General features: G+C 41.7%; 1 protein-coding gene and 1 non-coding gene across 2 annotated transcripts in view; one reads left to right on the top strand and one right to left on the bottom strand.

Annotated features, from left to right (window-relative positions):
- Positions 1 to 16,777, bottom strand: part of LOC113030020 (alpha-1,3-mannosyl-glycoprotein 4-beta-N-acetylglucosaminyltransferase B) — a 37,577-nt gene extending 20,800 nt beyond the window's left edge. Inside the window, exons 1-9 of the mRNA XM_026181054.2 lie at positions 16,425 to 16,777; positions 8,752 to 8,925; positions 6,938 to 7,066; positions 4,604 to 4,737; positions 3,372 to 3,418; positions 2,245 to 2,358; positions 1,032 to 1,107; positions 406 to 520; positions 171 to 301 (exon numbers count right to left, since the gene is read on the bottom strand). Coding sequence (XP_026036839.2) covers positions 171 to 301; positions 406 to 520; positions 1,032 to 1,107; positions 2,245 to 2,358; positions 3,372 to 3,418; positions 4,604 to 4,737; positions 6,938 to 7,066; positions 8,752 to 8,925; positions 16,425 to 16,515 — 1,011 coding nt within the window. The 5' untranslated portion in view covers positions 16,516 to 16,777. The remainder of the gene's footprint in view (positions 1 to 170; positions 302 to 405; positions 521 to 1,031; positions 1,108 to 2,244; positions 2,359 to 3,371; positions 3,419 to 4,603; positions 4,738 to 6,937; positions 7,067 to 8,751; positions 8,926 to 16,424) is intronic.
- Positions 16,778 to 17,173: 396 nt separating this feature from the next.
- trnaa-ugc (transfer RNA alanine (anticodon UGC)) lies at positions 17,174 to 17,245 on the top strand. Its single transcript has one exon. It is a non-coding gene; the product is annotated as a tRNA-Ala (tRNA).
- Positions 17,246 to 19,289: the final 2,044 nt, after the last annotated feature.

The following is a 19,289-nucleotide window of genomic DNA, read 5'->3' on the forward strand; positions in this document are numbered from 1 at the left end:
TTATGCTCCATTTTAACAAAAATCCTCAACAACAACGTGTTTTTTCTTATTTGTAGGGCTGTAACAAACAGCAAAGTGTGTAAAAAAAAAAATGAAGTGGTCTGACTCTTTCCCAAAACACAAATGAATCTATACTTTGCATTTCTTGACTCTTGATATAACTGACTTACATCATCTTTCTCGGGGTTGCAAACCTTCACCCACAGAATGTGATCCAGCAGCCAGTCAATAGGTTTGTCTCTGTGAAACATGAGGAAGAACTCGGCAATCATTGGGAGGTCCCGGGTGCGAAACAACTTGCCTGGAGAATCACACATACACACAAATGCATTCGTGTAATATTACCTAAAAAAATCCACACACACACACACAAAAATTACTTCAGTATTTTACACAAAAGCACACCTATAAATCCAAGCTGGGAGAACTCAAGGTAGAGCCATGGCTTTGAAGCTTCGTTTGTGGCGTAGGCCTTCATCTCGTCATAGTAGCCCGACTTAGCAACAACATCATCCTCTAACTGGAAATCAACAGACAACAAATAATAATTTGCTCCTTTATCCTTTTTCTTAGTTATCCTAAACGTAACAGGACTCTGTGCTGCACTTAGGCATTCGACCACACATTTTAGATCTGCTTAGCTTGTTAAAAACAGACGTGTCAGGAAGTAGACACTATTTATAAAAAGTTTAAACATAAGCACAGCTACAGCCCAATCAGACCACTCCTGGTGAAAAGGAGAAAGAGTTTACAACAGGCTATCATTTCAGACTTTTGTATTTCACATTTCTGTGATGTCATCTTTGGGTCTTCTGTAAGCATTTATAGTCTGAGCTCATCTGCAGTGCCCCTACCCAGACAAGCAATGTGAAAGCGAAAGATATAGAAGGAAGAATTATAACATACAAAGCTACTCTGGCTGATATCACAAACAAATAAATGGTGCTAAAAATAACTTTCCTGAAACATGATATGCAAAACACAATAGAAATAAGGTGTTTAATAAATAATAACTAAAGTCTGACCCTAACCTGAACATAAAACGTTCCTTTGTCTTGAGCGTAGAGCATGAGGAAGCTGAAGTCCAGATTCTGTTTTGTTCGCCATCTAAAATCAAACAAGAAGCACAAATATAACCCGAGCAGAAATTCACTCACCTTTTTGGTTTTGGTACTCACTGTGTGTTTATACACCACTCTGCATTCAATAAATAACAGTTTATTGTTTAACACACCAAACACATTATAAGTCTCCTACTCTTCATCATTTATTTATTAGGTTATGTAGTGTATATGTTGGTTTTGTGTCCTCTGTGCCACTGCAGCAGCACCTACTCTATTTTCTGCACTATAAGGCGCTCTTAAAAATCCTTTAATATTCTCCAAAATCAACAGTGCGCCCTATAATCTGATGCGTCTTATGTATGAATTCTGGTTGTGCTTACTGACCTTGAACCGATTTTATGTGGTACATGGTGCTCAAAAATCTGTCAAAAAATGTTTTAGTACGACTTTGGTTGCTACGAAGCCGCACAACTTGATGGATTGTTGGAGCATTACGGCTACCATAGGCAGGAGCCTCGTGCAGTAATCTGAGTCCTAAACTCCGTCATCCTCAGGTCCCAAAGTCAAACAAACACTGCAGCATCACTGAGAGTTAAAAACTGTCTAAATTCTTTCATCTTTAATAAAATGATCAGCGTTCCTGCTTTACCAGGTGTAACAATTAAGTTTAACATCCAGGCATCCATGAACACAGAATGTATTAAATTTAACGGAGTTAGAAGTTAGCAGGAAGTTAGCTCGCTAGCTTCCACCTAAACATGATATAGCATGTTCTGACTGACAGATTTGTGAGAAAATTCAAACGTACAGCTCTGCTATCACTTCCAACATAAATGAAACTAAACAGCAGTGACGTTTGTAGCATTACTAAAGTTCGGCTACCTGGTATATAATGTTGTGCTACGTGATCACTGGCGACACAGCTATGCTAGCATAACATAAACACAGTGAAGCTGGAGGATGAACGCTAACTTTTTTTCCCCACTCGACAAAAATGTTAATGCGAAGGTTCCCGATGGTTATGGACAAATGCAATTGCATGGCAGGATTCTGTGATGTATAATCTGGTGCGCCTTATGGTCCGAAAAATACGGTAAAAAACACTTCAGAATTACCATCACTGACAAAACATTTGTAGCATTTCGAGACTGCATCATGTGATTTTGTATATGCACCGTACTTGACTCTTTCTTTGGAGTCTCCAAAAGTCTCCTTAAGGCTGGCGAAGTCAGGGTAGTAATACTGTGAAGGAGAGATGACCTCCAGCAATCCAGACTGCACCTCCTTGGGAAAACTGCAAAGAATGAGCTAGTTAACTGCAGAGATCAACATCAAGATACAAAGGAAATAATAGACATTCTTTGTTAGTATTTAGAGGTTAATCAAACAGTTATGTGTATGCTAACAAAATATGTAATAACAAGTCTTATGAACTGTAGGGCGTTTCATTCTCACACTTTACCTAGCTGTCCTGAAAAGTTCTTCCTAAATCACAGATCAAACATTGTATTTGACCAACAGGCGTTTAGGTTAATCAGAGAACAAATTCCTGAAAACATATGCTGGGAACCAACTTTCACACTTTCCCGTTGCCGGGAGGAAGAGCAGCAACAACATTAAAAACCTGTTTTGTGACAGCTTTTGTTAGCATGTAGTAGAGGCTAATGTAAAGCATCAGTGCACATAGACTACACTGAAGCATTTGCGTAAACAGAAATGTAATCAGGCGTTTCCAGTTCCATTTTACCAGAACATCTAATTGAGTTCAAAAAAATGAATGAATGTATGAAGATAAGTTTTATACACTCCAGTGATACAGTCATTTAAAATTTGGACATTTCTTGTGTTCTCTTTGCATAAAATTACATGCCAATGTGTAGTTTTGTGCTTACAGATTACCCCTGTTATCTCAGGTTTATTTCTTTTAATCTGTGGTTGAATCTCAAAGAAGAGAAATGGAAATGTAGCTGCCTAACTTTTCCTTTATTTGTAAAGCGATACATAAAACAGACCATTTCCATGTTGAAGTTGCACATAAAGAGAAATACTTCCCCAGTAGACAAATCTCACACATATGACCATCAGCCATAGTTAGTCCATGGCTGACTAAAGAAAAATAGATTGGTGAATGCCCACATGCAATACAATCCTACTGTAATAATAAACATCTTATTTTTATACACTTACAGACAGAAACAGCAGTCTGCTGCTGGTGCTGCAAGCAATAAAGAGCATGAAACTTAAGTCTAACGTGAACACTGATACAACAGAGAAACTGCCCCATGGGAGGCAATCTAGCTCACTTACTTCTTCATGATGGTCTCTGCTACACTGTTCACATAGTCTAAGTTTGTCTGAAAGACAGAGAGAGAGACAGGACTGGGTCAGTAATGGGGAGGGGGGGCATATTTGACTGAATTAATATAAAACCTGAGCTCCTCGAGGCTTTTGCAACAATGAATACACGCTGGTGCTCTTACAGACTGAGACTGTAACTGTGTAAGTCCTTTGAAGGCCAGACATATTATCAGTTTCAGTTTGGGGGTTGATAAAGACTCGTTGTGTTCCTGTTTATAGTTTTTGTTACTCACAAAAAAAAAAAAACAATAAAAGAAAACCCCAAAGATGAGCAGGTATGAAAATCGTTAGGTGTTCATGTGTCCTTTCTCTCAGATGTCTAGCAAACAGCACATTATAGTCCATATGCAAGAGCACTCTCAGTGAGTCAGACTGACATCAGAAAAAAGTTCTTTAGTGGCACTGTATAACAGCTGTGTGTCACATCTCACCCAATATGTAAATCAGCATGTGGGAGCAAAGAAGGAAGCAAAGGTCATTCTGGTCCTGAATACTTATTTATGGTATTTATTTATGATTTATTATAATTTATGACATGCAATTGAAATTAATGGTTTGCAGTAGGGAACAATTTACCTTGTTCACCACTAAATTATGGTGTTTGAGTTCAGGAGTGTTATGAGGTCAGGTGCATTAGGATAGGCTAACAAACACTGATGTGCCTTAGGTAAGCCAAGCCAGCTGCTACACTTCATATCAAGGAATTTATTATAGGCAAGCTAAAATTAGCTAGCATAAACTGGAAAGGAAAAAAAACAACTTTAATCCAATGAAGCCCATCTGAGTGAGAGGGGAAAACCACATCCCCACAATGTGAAACTTTTACCACTGTGCTTGAGATTTGGTGGTTGTTTTTTAAAGTTATCAGCTAACTTTATAAATTAACCACCACCACATGAATGCACCGTAGCTAAGTTACATGTAGCTGGCTAACTATACCTTAGCATAATTGCATCGCAGCAGAAATTAAAGTTATATAGCAGGCCAAATTACTTCACTGGCTAACATAACTCTTCTTAGTAACTTGTGTTTAATATGAAACTACACTGTGTCTAGCAGGAAATGATCCAATGATTCAAAGCAAAGATATAAATAACTTACATTTGTTTTGTAAAGTAACAGCAAACTTACGGACAGTTAGCCAGCTAGAGTGTGTGTGTGTGTGTGTGTGTGTGTGTAACCTCAGCAACAAAGACGATGATGAGGAGATCCTGGCACTGTGATGAAGTCAGGCTAAATAGCAGAGAGCTAAGCGTGTTGACCAGGTAACTTTGCTTGTCACGCTTCACAGTGGGAATGCCAAGCACCACGGACACTGAGAGATGACAGGATAGAGAACCAGAGAAAAACTGTAGTCACTGTCTGCTTCCATTAGCACAGCAGATGTAAAACTGACTATCCCTTATTTGACTCTTGCATTCACTTTATTTATTTATTTATATACACATATACATACATATATATATATACAGTCAGTGCGCCCCAGGGTGGCTGTGGCTACAATGTAGCTGCCACCACCAGTGTGTGAATGTGTGTGTGAATGGGTGGATGACTGGATATGTAAAGCACTTTGGGGTCCTTAGGGACTAGTAAAGCGCTATACAAATACAGGCCATTTGCCATTAGGGTTGCCAACCGTCCCTTAAAATACGGAATCGTCCCGTATTTCGAAACAAAAGTACACGTCCCGTATTGAGCTAATAAGGGACGCACTTTGTCCCGTAATACAGTGAGAATCAAAAGTAGTCTATAAATGTTAATGGAATTAACGCTTTGTTTGAAAACATAATTCCCAGCCCCTCTCCTGCTTTGTGACCAATGAGCTGACAGCACACTTATGACAATTCGAGTATGACAATTCAGATTACCGCTCATCTCATTGGTCGAGGAAAGGTCGCTTACGGAGAAAATACCGGAAGACAACAGATGACCACAACAAGAAGCATGGCCAACAGGGAAACAAACCCCGACACTGCGGTGCAAGTCTCGGATGACAGTAAACCTAAAGCTGAGCAGACACTGTGCGATTTTTTCAGTCGCGTTATTCAGCTCCTGCTCAAACTGCACGATTGACTCGCAGGGGTTAGAAGTTGGTAGGTCACGATGCAGGTCTCACACTATACCGCCCGATGCTCTGATGCGACCTGAGTGCTCACACTGTGCCAACATAACATGAAGGTTATAACAGAAAATCTGTCGCGCTCTCTCTGTCTGTCTTTCACTCACACAGACACACCACCACCATCAACTTTGCTAAATTGCTAATGAAAAACATGATCAGGCAGCTGTGATTGAGCAGCATGTAAATCCAACTATTTTCACAGTTGTTGTGGTCGTGATCATTTTGTGAGGCCACATCGAAAAGGCTCGGATGAGCTTTCCAAAGTTCTACAAGTTGTGCCTCCATCACTTGTGTCCAGATCACACGCTGCACAGCCGTGCTGCTCCATCTTTTTCACCAACGTTTACGTTTGCGCGTGAGCAGTGTGAGCGGCTCACGAGCGATTGATGATCGGGAGCTGGTCGTGAGGTGTTAATCACTTCTCGTTACCCCACGTATACTACACGACGCACGATGAAGGCCAAAATCGGTCCGATCACTCAAAAATCGGCTCAAAATGGGCCTAAAACCGCACAGTGTGAGCCCAGCGTTAGAGCAGCAATGTTTGTTCCCCTCAGAGAAAGGGAAGAATGGGAAAAGGAAAACACCTGGCTGGAAAACGTTAATATGGGCATGTGCAGTGAATATCAGCGCTATGTGGCCAGAAGTGTGATAATATAATTTATTTTGTGTAATAAACAACTGTAAGGATAGATGATTACAACAAATTGATGACTAATACATAAAAGTAATACATAGATGAATAATGATGATGAGTTAAGGTGCGTAATCATGGGAACAAGCGGGTTTACAAACAGGAGCAGCTGATTAGCATTAGAAAAGCTGAAATAATACCTCAACTGAAGCCAATTGTACTAAATGCACTAAATGTGCACTGTTACAAGAATATTTTTCTTTCTATTGTTTTCTATTATTTTAAGTTAAGCAGGACAGAGTTCTTTTAAAGAAAGATTTACTTATATTCTCAAAAGTTAAGCATGACAGGCTTCTGTTTAAGAAAGAGACCTGTTTTACTGTGTTAATGTTGTCATTTTGAGCTAGAAATAAATGGCTAAATGATCATTTGTTTCACATGTGTTCATATCACAAAGAATAGAATATGCATCTACTTAAATCAACTTCAAGTCAAATGGTTAAAAAAATAATTTCACACACAAAAAAAGAGCTAGAAAATTCACCACACTGGGAAGGGTGAAGACAACTGGGTCGCCCGGCCCTGGCCACGAGGTGTCCCTTATTTATTTTTCAGGGAGTTGGCAACCCTATTTGCCATACACACACACACACACACACACACACACACACACACACACACACACACACACAAACAATCCTACCAAGATTCATTGAATAGCAGGGCTGTGCATTTTTATTAAATGTGAGGGCTTCATACCTCCACGACGTCCCTGTCCCAGCACTACATTAGGTACAAGGCTGCCCGGATGGAGTCTGAGGTGGGGCATGAAAATGTAAATATTGGGCTGAATGAATGTTTGCAAGCCTGTAGGTTGCTTTTCTGTTTCTGTAAACACAAAGAAAAAGGGATAGAGGCATGTGGTGTTATAGTTAGCACAGTTAGCACACAACATGCTAATAGGCCAGGTAAAAATATATGATTAGCTTTCATATGTATTTTGTTTCCTATACATACAGGAAACTAAATAAATAGGAATTATGGCAGACAGACAAAATTTGAGACCTGTGCTCCTGTGTCAACCATCAACTGCAACTTCTGTAGATAAACTGCCCGTGGTACATTACACAGAGAGAAACCTGGGTGATCTCCTTATGTTTTACAAGTCAAATGACTTAGGTCCACATTTCTTTTGATTGTGTGGAAATGCTTAAACAAAGTACAGTTTCAGCTAGAGGTCTCTGTTGTGACTTTTTTTTTTTCTTCATTAAGCCAAAAAACACCAATTTAATTAACCAGATTCAGAGAAATCCTAGAAATACTGTGTATTCACCATTGCATGAACACTGACATTTTAACCCTGGAGAAACCATGGGGTCAAATTTGACCCCATGGTTTCCTAGTAAACCAATGGGGTCAGAGCCGACCCCATTGGTTCTCCAGGGTTAAGAAACATTTACAAAGTTTTAATAGGGTTGAGGTCAGGGCTGTGGCAAGGCCATTCTGAAAGAATAATGTTAGCCTGCTTCCATTCTAAAAGCAGCTTTGCTGTGTGTTTGTCCTGTTTGAACATTTAATTGTGTCCAAGTTTCAATCAACTAGCTCTTCATCTGATGTTACGTTAAAGAATTTAGAGCTAGTCCTCCTTCATTGTTCCGTCCACTTTGTGCAATGTTCCACTACCACTGGTGTCAAAAAAGCCCCAGAGCATGGAACCGTCACCACCATGCTTCACATTTGGCTTTACTGTTTAGGTTTGAAAGCCTCACCTTTACTCCTCCAAACATACCTTTGTCATTACAGCCAGATAGCGCAAGCTGCAAATTCCAGTCAAGCTCGAAGGGATCAGTTTTAGAGCAGAGGCCTTTTTTCTTGGCACGCCCTCCGTCCACAGCAATATAAAACTAACTTCAGTTCGGCAGGCTTGAGCCTCGTTGGCCTTTGAGTTGTTCTGAACCAATTTCCTCTCATCTGAGAGTGACACTTTGGGTCTTCTTCCAACTGAATAATCTGTACCAACTTACAGTTGTTTGAATTCATGACCTTGGAACCTCCAGTTGCTTAAAAATGTCTCCAACAGATCTTCCAAACTACAATTTTTCCCCTTAGATCTTCGCTGAGTTACTTGGCCTATTATTCAGTCCAATAAATGCCATCAAACAGTGCAGTCGAACGAACTGCCAGTTTGAGTCAATCGTGATCACTAATAAGAAATGAACAGGCCTTGGCAAGTTCAAAGATGCTGTAGAACTTTAGCACCACGATTGTCTTTTTTATTGTTTTTTATCATTCTTATTACAAAGTTAAGAAATCTGTGTTTAAAGTTGAGTCCAGTGTTGCCTTACACATAAAAGAATGATTCCCAGTGAGTGGAGAATAGCATTGGTCAGTACATGCTATCCAGCATGGACTGTGTTCAGTGTTTTCAGCTTTAGGTCTGTTGATGCTGTGTACTGTATCCATGTAGTTATCTTTTTTGTTTCTAATATCTTGCTCTTATGACGCATTTCCAAAGACATTTGCCTTTATTCAAAGTCATAAAAACAAATAGTGCTGGGTTCTCTGCTACCCACCTTTAAAGCCTGTCCTGTTGTGGACAGAGTAAAGATAGGTGTCGTTGCCAGTTTTGGAAAGGTTCCTTAGCTGTTCCAGGATGCTGCTGAGATCCTGACTGACCTGCCCCCCCAGCTCCTCGGCCACCAGCAGACGCTTGTACAGGATCTGCAGGTCAGGCATCACTGTTGAACCTGGATGCATACAGCAAAGTTTAAAGAGTTAAGACACACTAGTTGTCAGCAAACTGACTGCTTATCGGCTTAATTTCTAACTTAAAGTCACATCATTCCATAATAACCGCCCACCTTAAGCAGATATGTCCCTTCAGATGGTGGAAAGCCTAACTTGAGTCAACTTTCCTTATTTTATCTGAATGACCACAGAAAACAAATAAATATGCAAATCTTCAAAGAAGTTGGAATCAGTAAGCTTTTGTCATCTTTGCTTGGGAGCTGGCATTTCAGCATCTCCCCATATTTTTGTATTTCACAATGACATTCATGTTTCTAACAGACGCTTCTCTCTCTGTTTATACACCAGGCAGCTCTATTTATAGTGCAGACACGTCTGCAGCACTTGAAGAGATTCTTGTTTTCAATCACTCCAATCTCTTTGTTCAACTGCTTTCAACTCTCCGACATCAACGTTCACTCACGGAACATTTTCATGTAATCAGTTCACACTTTGTGCTTTTATCTGCCACTTTTATAAATGACAGTTGATTACTTTTGAAAGGACATGTTACACGTTCAACAATCAATTTTTTTTATATGCATGAATGACTTTGAGTTTTCCTAAGCTGTAGAGGCTCTTAGGGTCACATTAGTATTAGGGATGGGTACTGGGTTCTGACATAAATGGTAGTAACCAGACCGAAAAGCAGCGCACATTTCGGCAGAGATGGGCGGTAATGCGTTACTTGTAACGACGTAATGGGAAACTCACAGAGAAACTCGCGGATTCTTCAACTGACCGCGGCACACCTGCACCAGGGTAAACCTCCGCCTACCGCACTCCTACTTTACAGGTGAAAATAGAGCAACAGGACCGCTAGTCTTTGACTTTATTTATGTTCTGCTGTGTTTTACTTGCATCTATTTGAAAGACTGAGTGTAAACACAAAAAATATTTTATTTTATGTGCTGGAATGTGCAGAAAATAGGTTTAAATGTTAAACTAATTTCTTCAACTCAGAGAATGTTGCATATAATTAAATTTTTGCTTGATGCATAAAGTTAAAAGATTAAAACTAATAAAACAAGTTTTAAAAAGAGACTTTTCCATTTGATTACATTTTGTATGATGGATTATGCAGAAAAAGTAGAATTGGGCTGAAAGATCTATCACTTTATCACCTACTCAGGTTGTAAATCGTGTTTTTAAAAAGTAACTAAGTAACTAAGTAATTAATTACTTTTGAAAATAAGTAATCAGTAAAGTAACGGGATTACTTTTTTGGGGAAGTAATCAGTAATTAGTTACTGATTACTTTTTTCAAGTAACTTGACCAACACTGCATTTCGGTGCTTAATTTCGGTGCTTTTTTTTCCTGAGCTGTGATACACTTTGGATTCTAGCCAATCATTTTACGTTTCCGAGGATAGTAGGAGGGCCCAGGTACGTACGTTCTTTTAGAGCAGAGCTACAGATTAAAAATGTCCAAGGCGAAGCGGTCCAAAGTCTGGCTGTACTTCACAGCAAAAGATGAAAACTCAGCAGCCTGCAACAAGTGTTTTAAGGTGATACTGTAATACTGTCAAAGGAGGTAACACCTCGAATCTGATGAAACATCAGCTTTTTTAAAGCTGAGAAATGCACCGTACCTACTGCGGGTGTGGTCCTTGTTATCGGAGTTAGCAACATCCCCCAAAAACCCGAAGAGGAGAGTCCTGGCCCCTAGCCCTGCCAGTGTAGCAGAAATGATGATGATGCAGCAGCAGCCGTTCTTCTCTGAGTGAGTAGCTTAATGTTGTTCGTGTGTAATTTATGTTGAGTAGGCCAACCACGTTATTACATTAATGCATGTACGGTGAACTATAGCTGCAGAAAAGGCTAACATTGTTATCTTTTTACAAAAAAAACAGCTAAACATGAGAGGTTTTTGGACAAAGTTTGTGTTCTCCATTCTTTAAGCACCAGCACCGTTTCAAAAGTACCGGTGTGGCACCGGTATCGGATAAAACCTAAACGATACCCATCCCTTTTTTTTGTAGCGTGTAGCGTGCCCACCCCCAAGGTCCTATATGTATGTGTTATGAGAGTGTGAATAATGTGAATATCTAAGTTGTGGAATACAATTGAGGGTGGGTGAGGAGGAGTCTCATATAAGACTTTGTTTAGGCATTGTTGTAATGCAGGCTTGTAGGAACAAAGCACATCAGGTGCTCAAATTGATTAGAAGAGCACTCTGTATGTGCCTTTCCATTTAGCTTTTCTACAGCTAGCCGTATAGGTCTGCTTTTCTGTGGGCGGGTTTTGTCAACACAATACCTTCACAACAATGTAAAATGCAGCTACCCAACTTCACAGGTGTGGCTCTGGCATTAAGATGAAAGCTCTGGTATGAGAGCTCACCAGTATTGCAGCAGACTTAATGGTGTCAAGTCAACTTTATTTGTCAATTCTGCCACATGTGCAGGACATACACAGAATAGAAATTGCGTTACTCTCAAACCCTAGTGATTAGAAAAATGCAAATAAAATAATTAAAAAGTAAAAATTTAAATAAATACAATACAATTTTACGTATAACAAAAAAAAGCTATGCAATATACAATGTACAATATTCAAGTAAGAAGGCATAGTGGTGCAAAATAGGCAAATAGTGCAAATGGGGATTTAGTACTATACGGTAAGAGATAGTGTAACAACAGAGTCTTATGAGGTCCAATGCTTAAGCAGTCCAATGCTCCACAAAGTGACTGGAGCAGGCCAGTGAGTGAGTCAGAGAGTGAGTGTGTGTGTGTGTGTGTGACAGAGTTCAGTGAGACCGTGGTGGAGAAGAGGGGAGAGGGGGGCAGAATCGGGAGGGAGTTAAGCTTCCTGACAGCCTGATGGATGAAGCTGTCCTTCAGTCTGCTGGTCCTGGCCTGGAGACTCCGCAGTCTCCTCCCCGACGGCAGCAGCTTGAAGAAGCTTTGCATTGGGTGTGTGGGATCAGCCGCTATGCAAAGGGCTTTTTTAGTGAGACGGGTGCTGTAAATGTCCTGGAGGGAGGGGAGAGAGACACCAATGATCCTCTCTGCAGCTCTCACTATGCGTTGGAGGGTTCTATGACAGGACGCATTGCAGGCTCCAAACCACACAGTGATGCAGCTCGACAGGATGCTCTCGATGGTGCCTCTGTAGAAAGTGTACATGATGGGGGCTGGAGCTCCTGCTCTTCTTAGTTTGCGGAGAAAGAAGAGACGCTGCTGTGATTTCTTGGCCAGTGCTGTGGTGTTGTACGTCCAGGAGAGATCCTCTGTGATGTGCACACCCAAGAACTTGGTGCTGCTCACTCTCTCCACAGACGCTCCGTCAATGGTCAGAGGAGCATGTTGGGTGTGCATTCTCCTGAAGTCCACAACAATCTCCTTCGTCTTCTCCACATTCAGAGAGAGATTGTTGTCAGCACACCACGTGGCCAGGCGTCTCACCTCACTTCTGTAGTCGGTCTCATCCCTGTTGCTAATGAGACCCACCACCGTTGTGTCGTCCGCAAACTTGATGAAGAGGTTGGAGCTGTGTGATGGAGTGCAGTCATGGGTCAGCAGAGTGAAGAGGAGGGGGCTCAGCACACATCCCTGCGGGGCCCCCGTGTTTAAAATGATGGTGCTGGATGTATTACTGCCAACCCGTACTGTTTGAGGTCTTCCGGTGAGGAAATCCAACAGCCAGTTGCACAGTGAGGTGTTGAGCCCCAGCTGGACCAGTTTTTGAATGAGCTGTTGGGGGATTATAGTGTTGAATGCTGAACTGAAGTCTATGAACAGCATTCGAACATATGAATCTTTTTTGTCCAGGTGTGTGAGTGCTGAGTGGAGTGCAGTGGAGATGGCATCATCGGTTGAGCGATTGGGCCGATACGCAAACTGGAAGGGGTCCAGGGAGGGGGGCAGGACAGTCTTGATGTGTTGCATGACTAGTCGTTCGAAGCACTTCATCAGGATGGGAGTAAGTGCAACAGGACGGTAGTCATTAAAGCAGGAGGGAGATGACTTTTTTGGAACCGGAATGATTGTGGTGGCTTTAAAACATGTGGGGACGACAGCCTGGATGAGTGATATGTTGAAGATGTCTGTGAAGACATCAGTGAGTTCCACTGCACAGTCTCTCAGTGCACGACCAGGAATGTTGTCAGGACCCGGAGCTTTACGTGCATTGATCCTGCTGAGGGATCTCCTCACGCTGTCCGGGGACAGAGTCATCACCTGGTCACCAGGAGGGGGTGGGGTCTTCTGTGCAGTGGTGCTGTTTCGGACTTCAAAGCGAGCAAAGAAAGTGTTCAGCTCGTTCAGCAGGGGGATAGTACTGTCACAAGTCTGTGGTGGGGGCTTGTAATCTGTGATGTCTGAATGCCCCGCCACAGGCTCCGTGAGTCTCTGCTGTCTTTGAAGTGATGGGATATTTTCCTGGAGTACTGTCTCTTAGCCTCTCTGATGCCACGGGAAAGGTTGGCCCTAGCTGTCCTCAGGCTTGCCTCGTCTCCATCTCTGAAGTCTACAGTTATTGGAGTATTTATGATAGAACATTTACCTGCACAGCTTGAATATGTCAAAAAAAAAATCCTCAAATAACTCAAAATATACCAAATAAAGTTCTAGTATTAACTTCCGGTTTTAAACTACTATCCCACTATTAATAAAACTTTGTCAAGGTAAGGAGGAAAAAGGACAAGCCTAATGACAATGGCTCATTTCCATCAAGCGTCCCAATAAGCCACGACAGCAGCTGAGAGGAGCCCAGCTGTGAAGATACCTGTGCTTTCGCTGTTATGTTAAGATGTCTGTTGTCTGAGCTGCAGTGCCTTATTAATCATGCAAATATTATATGTTCAATAAAACTTTTGGTTTCATTAAAACTGTGTTTCAGCTTGCTAGGCCTTTACTCCCTTCTTTAAGTTGCTTGAAGACGTTTCACCTCTCATCCGAGAAGCTTCTTCAGTTCTAAGGTCAAATGGTGGAGAGTCCCAGATATAAACCTAGTGGGAGTGACCCCCCACTGATGATCCTCTAATCGCCTGAGCCAAGGTGTGAAACTGGGTGTGGGTCCCAATCAACCAGAGTTTCGGGTGTGTTCATTGTGAAACCTGGCCCCACCTTATCATGTGAATTCCTGAGGTCAGATGGCCCAGGATGTGAGTGGGCGTTAAGGCGTCTGGGAAGGGATCTCAAAACTGGATTATAGATGGCAGAGAGTTGGTGTCGTAAACCCCCGCCTCTGTTCAAAGATGGTCGCTCACAGTGGACTTAGATGGCTTCTTTCTACAAGAAGACAGCTCCTTGGAGGACAGGACCAACTTCACACCCGATCAGATTTGCACACTGTTAGACCTCTGCCTCACCACTACATATTTCAAGTACAACGAAGGCTTTTACAGACAAAAACATGGCTGTGCCATGGGCTCCCCCGTATCACCTATTGTAGCCAACCTTTACATGGAGGAAGTGGCTACATAGGGGATGACAATGTTGTTGCGTCTGTCCTTCTTATCCTCCCTCGCTGGTGTCTGGTCTTCTTTTCTGTGCCTCTTTGCTGACTTTAAGAACGCCCATTTAGGATAGCCGCATGTTTTGAGTGCTTCCTTTACATGTGTGTGTTCCTTCTTTTTCCCTTCAGGCTTAGAGGGAACATGTTCTGCCCGGTGGTGTAGGGTCTTAATTACTCCAAGTTTGTGTTCCAGAGGGTGATGGGAGTCAAAGAGGAGGTACTGGTCCGTGTGTGTGGGCTTCCGGTAAATTTCGATGTTGAGTTTGCCGTTCTCTTCAATGTGCACGGCGCAGTCCAGGAAAGGCAAACAGTTGTCCTTTGTGTCTTCCCTGGTGAACTTGATGTTTTTATCCACAGAGTTAATGTGCGCAGTGAAGGATTCCACTTCTTGTGTCTTGATTTTGACCCAGGTGTCGTCCACATATCTGTACCAGTGGCTGGGTACTCTTCCTTTGAAAGAGACAAGAGCCTTCCTTTCCACTTCCTCCATGTAAAGGTTGGCTACAATAGGTGATACGGGGGAGCCCATGGCACAGCCATGTTTTTGTCTGTAAAAGCCTTCGTTGTACTTGAAATATGTAGTGGTGAGGCAGAGGTCTAACAGTGTGCAGATCTGATCGGGTGTGAAGTTGGTCCTGTCCTCCAAGGAGCTGTCTTCTTGTAGAAAGAAGCCATCTAAGTCCACTGTGAGCGACCATCTTTGAACAGAGGCGGGGTTTACGACACCAACTCTCTGCCATCTATATTCCAGTTTTGAGATCCCTTCCCAGACGCCTTAACGCCCACTCACATCCTGGGCCTTCTGACCTCAGGAATTCGCATGATAAGGTGGGGCCAGGTTTCACAATGAACACACCCGAAACTCTGGTTGATTGGGACCCACACCCAGTTTCACACCTTGGCTCAGGTGATTAGAGGATCATCAGGGGGTCCTTTTGTCCCTCTGTGGGGGGAAACTCCCACTAGGTTAACTGAACAAACAAACACATCCACACATGTGCAATAACACTAAGTGCAATAATCTTTTCTGGCATCGTTGTATTTTTACTCAGTTGTATATAGCATTCGTATTCTATTTTTATCTTATTGTATATTTTTATTCTATTTTATTCTACTGTATATAGTATATTATTTTATTCTATTCTGTACAGCTGTGTACTGTATTTATTCTTATTGTATTCTAATTTTTGCGTCATAACTTTTGCACTGTCCACTTCCTGCTGTGACAAAACAAATTTCCCACGTGTGGGACTAATAAAGGTTATCTTATCTTATCTTATCTTTATATCTGGGACTCTCCACCATTTGACCTTAGAACTTGAAGAAGCTTCTCGGATGAGAGGTGAAACGTCTTCAAGCAACTTAAAGAAGTCCAGACGCTTTTCTTTGCAAGCTCCTTTGACTACGATGACCTGGATGACTGAGAACCTTCACAGACATTTTACTCCCTTCTGTTTACCAGTAAAATAAGTATTTGTACCTAAAAGATAAACAAAGTCATTCGCAATAAAAATACAAGAGCTCGGAATGAGAAGAACAGAGTGAAAAAGCAACAGCAGAAAGCGTTTGTTCCTTGAATACCTCGCTGTTAGTAATGGAGCAGGTCGGCAGGCCGAGATGGTGGGTGTGTTGGCTTACTACTAAAACTCACACGGTGATGTTATGACGTTAGGGAAAGACTTTATAACCGGTATAACTTTCATTTTTTTTCTTAGGAAACAACATTTCCCACAGCCTCTTCAATAAGACGTTTGTACTCCATGTGAAACAGAGTGTTGTATACAGAGAGACCGTCGCCCGACGATCGAGAAGGTTATGCTAATAATTTGTAAAAATAAATAAATAATTTAAAAACATAAAAATGTAAAAGTTGCTCATGCTACGCTGTGACGCGAACTTTAACCCTGCGGTATTTTCTGTTTCCATGAGAATAAACAGCAGATGAGTATAAAGTTTCCGTTTGAGTCAGCATGTGAAAAGTAAAAGCAGGTACACTCACCTTCATCACTGGGAATCGATTTAATCCAAGTAACCGACACAAAACACCCGAACGCCAAGAGACATGCTAACTTATAGGGGTAAAACCTCATCTCATTCCTCACTCACAGTCCCACCGTCTTTGTGTGCCTACTTGCCGCCGATGGGACAACAGGTGGATGTGAGCGGACCAGGTAAATGCAGGTAAGTTAGAAGAAACGCTTAGTGTCTGGTCACAACTGTGATTCTAGCCTACGTCAAAGCCAAGCATCTACGCGTGTCCGCTTTCATGCTTTTCCGCATGTTGAAAACGTTGTTACACGGTCGCATGATGACAGTTCCTGACAAAACGCTGTGAAATTCTCCGAGAGCACAATCTGACGTGTTGTAGGCACGCACGGCCAACAGCGACACCTGTTGGCCGTGTCATGGCGTTCACAGCCTCGGGCGAACCGGTCTATGACAGGAACCCACAGAACAATAAAATAAATAGTAGCAATCGAAAGTCTTACTATCTCTTTATGTAATATTTCAGGTTTAGCATGAGAAATAAACCTTAGCCCAAGTTTTAGTAGGCAGCACATTTTTAGTGTCACGTGTTTCGTAGTTCGCAGTATGGTTAAGGAAACGTGTGCTTCAAGGTAGCCTGTGTAAGTCCTTCTAAGTGACGGTACGGAATGTTGCCACTGACAATCTATGCTTACGTTGAGAGTATAATAGTACGAAACGTGCCATGTTTATATAGGCTACGGTGTGAGCCTCCGCTCGTGTGGGGATGTAGCTCAGTGGTAGAGCGCATGCTTTGCATGTATGAGGCCCCGGGTTCAATCCCCGGCATCTCCAACGTTTTTTTTGTTTTTTTGTTTTTTAATAAATTCATAAATTGACTGTTGGATTCTGTGTCCGAGTCAAATTTTCTCATTTTAAAAAAGTAGCAATTAGTAATATATATCTCGTTTCATGGTTAAGCTACTAGTTTGCCAAATGCACTAGTTACTCTGTGTTTGAAAGCACTGTTAGTATGATGTTCAAAACAAAAGCAGGAAGATCTCAAAGTAAAATTAAGTTAATTATTTATTTTAAAGTATATATTTTAATCGATGTCTGAGACAAAATACAAAGTGCAGGAAGTGACTGTTTCAGTTAGATGACATATCCCCGTTTCCCATATTTTAAAGACGATTTTAGGTTGTAAAGAACAATTATATTTTTGTCATTGTGTTCTGGCTGCTCAATCCAATTCCTTTGAGACTTCTTTCCTACCATCCATTTATTCTAAGTGGGGGGGATCACCGATTAACCAAACTCATGCATGTCTTTGGACTGCTGGAGGAAGACGGAGAGAATCCATGCACCACTCGGCACAGAGAGGGCATGGAGAATGGAGCAAAACCCAGAATCTTCTTGCTCTGAGTCAGCAGTATGGACAACCACACCACTGCCCACTTTACATATCATGAGATCCACCTGTGTAAGAAATTCAGAACCAAATGATTTGTCAGAAAAAGGTTCCCGTAGTTTTCATCACCATCATCACCTTTACTGGAACAGAGAGAACACTCAGGGCAACAGAAAATGCATCCGTAGCCAAATGCATTCAAAACTGGCAATACAGCATGTGCTATTGTACTATTCCAGCTGACAGCAGTGTCATTGTTGAACCAAGTAAGGATTTTATCCTGTTATGAATTTAAGAAAGATTTACATGAAATATCAAGTTAACTTTGTTGTGAGTTTCATAAAGTCTGATGATCTCAGTTCTGACATCTACATTAGTAATCACTCTTCACACTGCCTTCTTTGTGGTCATGACCTCTCCTCCACCCACAGCTCTGTTTGGGGTTTGCCATCATCAGATCACCAGGTCAGCTCCATCAGGACCAGGCTGGCCATTGTTAGCGCCATACAGTGCAGCCTGACCTCAGGCCAATGGCATATTCCATCATAAGGTAATCAGCTGCGGACACCCTGACTTCATGTCTGTTAAAATCATGGATACTGAAACAATATATTGTCTTTTAACAACTTGAGCTTCAAAATAACCACATGGCCTTCAGAACATCAGTCCCACTGCAACACAGATGTGCTCAGAGCGATCCCATGTGTGCAGCGCTTCAGAAAGGCTCATTCAGACAAGTTAACAGAGACACCATGCACACCAAAAAGGGCCATTTCTGTCACTACGGGTAACAGCAAGATGAACCACACACAGCCCCATTCACATATTTACCAAGATCCCCCCACCCATCATCCATCACCCATTACCCCAGAGTGACCTTTGACACCTCCCAGCAGCTGCATTTATCGGGAAATAGGCTGTTGTCATGGTGACTGAGGAGCAGTTTTATTTTCATTTACCCCTTAAACAGTGAACAAAAACACACAAGGAATAAAAAGTTTAAAATCTGACTTTCTTTGTAAATTATCCACATGTTTATCCCTGTATGAAAATATATATGGTAATGTTTCTGACTGCAAAAGTGTTTTAAGCTGGAGTACCATATGCTGTAACTAACCAGGACTAGAACAGTTGTTGTACTGTAATCTTAGCTTTTTAGACGTGGATATCACAGACAGTTCACTCTCATATACTGTAGCAGCTAAAGGAGACCATATTTTACAAAATCAGCTTCATGATGTACTCAGTAACCCTTGAAACAAGCAACTGAAGCCATGAGCCCACCAGGAAAGTAACTGCGATCATAGAATAAAGGAGCTTAGCGTTGTTTTCCCCTGTAGGTCTATACAAGCAAAATTCTTTTGGCTGCCACAGTAGCTAACCCCCTGCTGGTAATTAAAAAGAACGCAGGTTCAAGGCAACTTTTCAAAGCCAGAAGCTGTCCACAATTAAAAACAGAGACAGGATCCATTAGGAATGTGAGTTATT

Source organism: Astatotilapia calliptera, chromosome 2, assembly GCF_964374335.1.
Source record: "Astatotilapia calliptera chromosome 2, fAstCal68.1, whole genome shotgun sequence".
NCBI lineage: Eukaryota > Metazoa > Chordata > Actinopteri > Cichliformes > Cichlidae > Astatotilapia > Astatotilapia calliptera.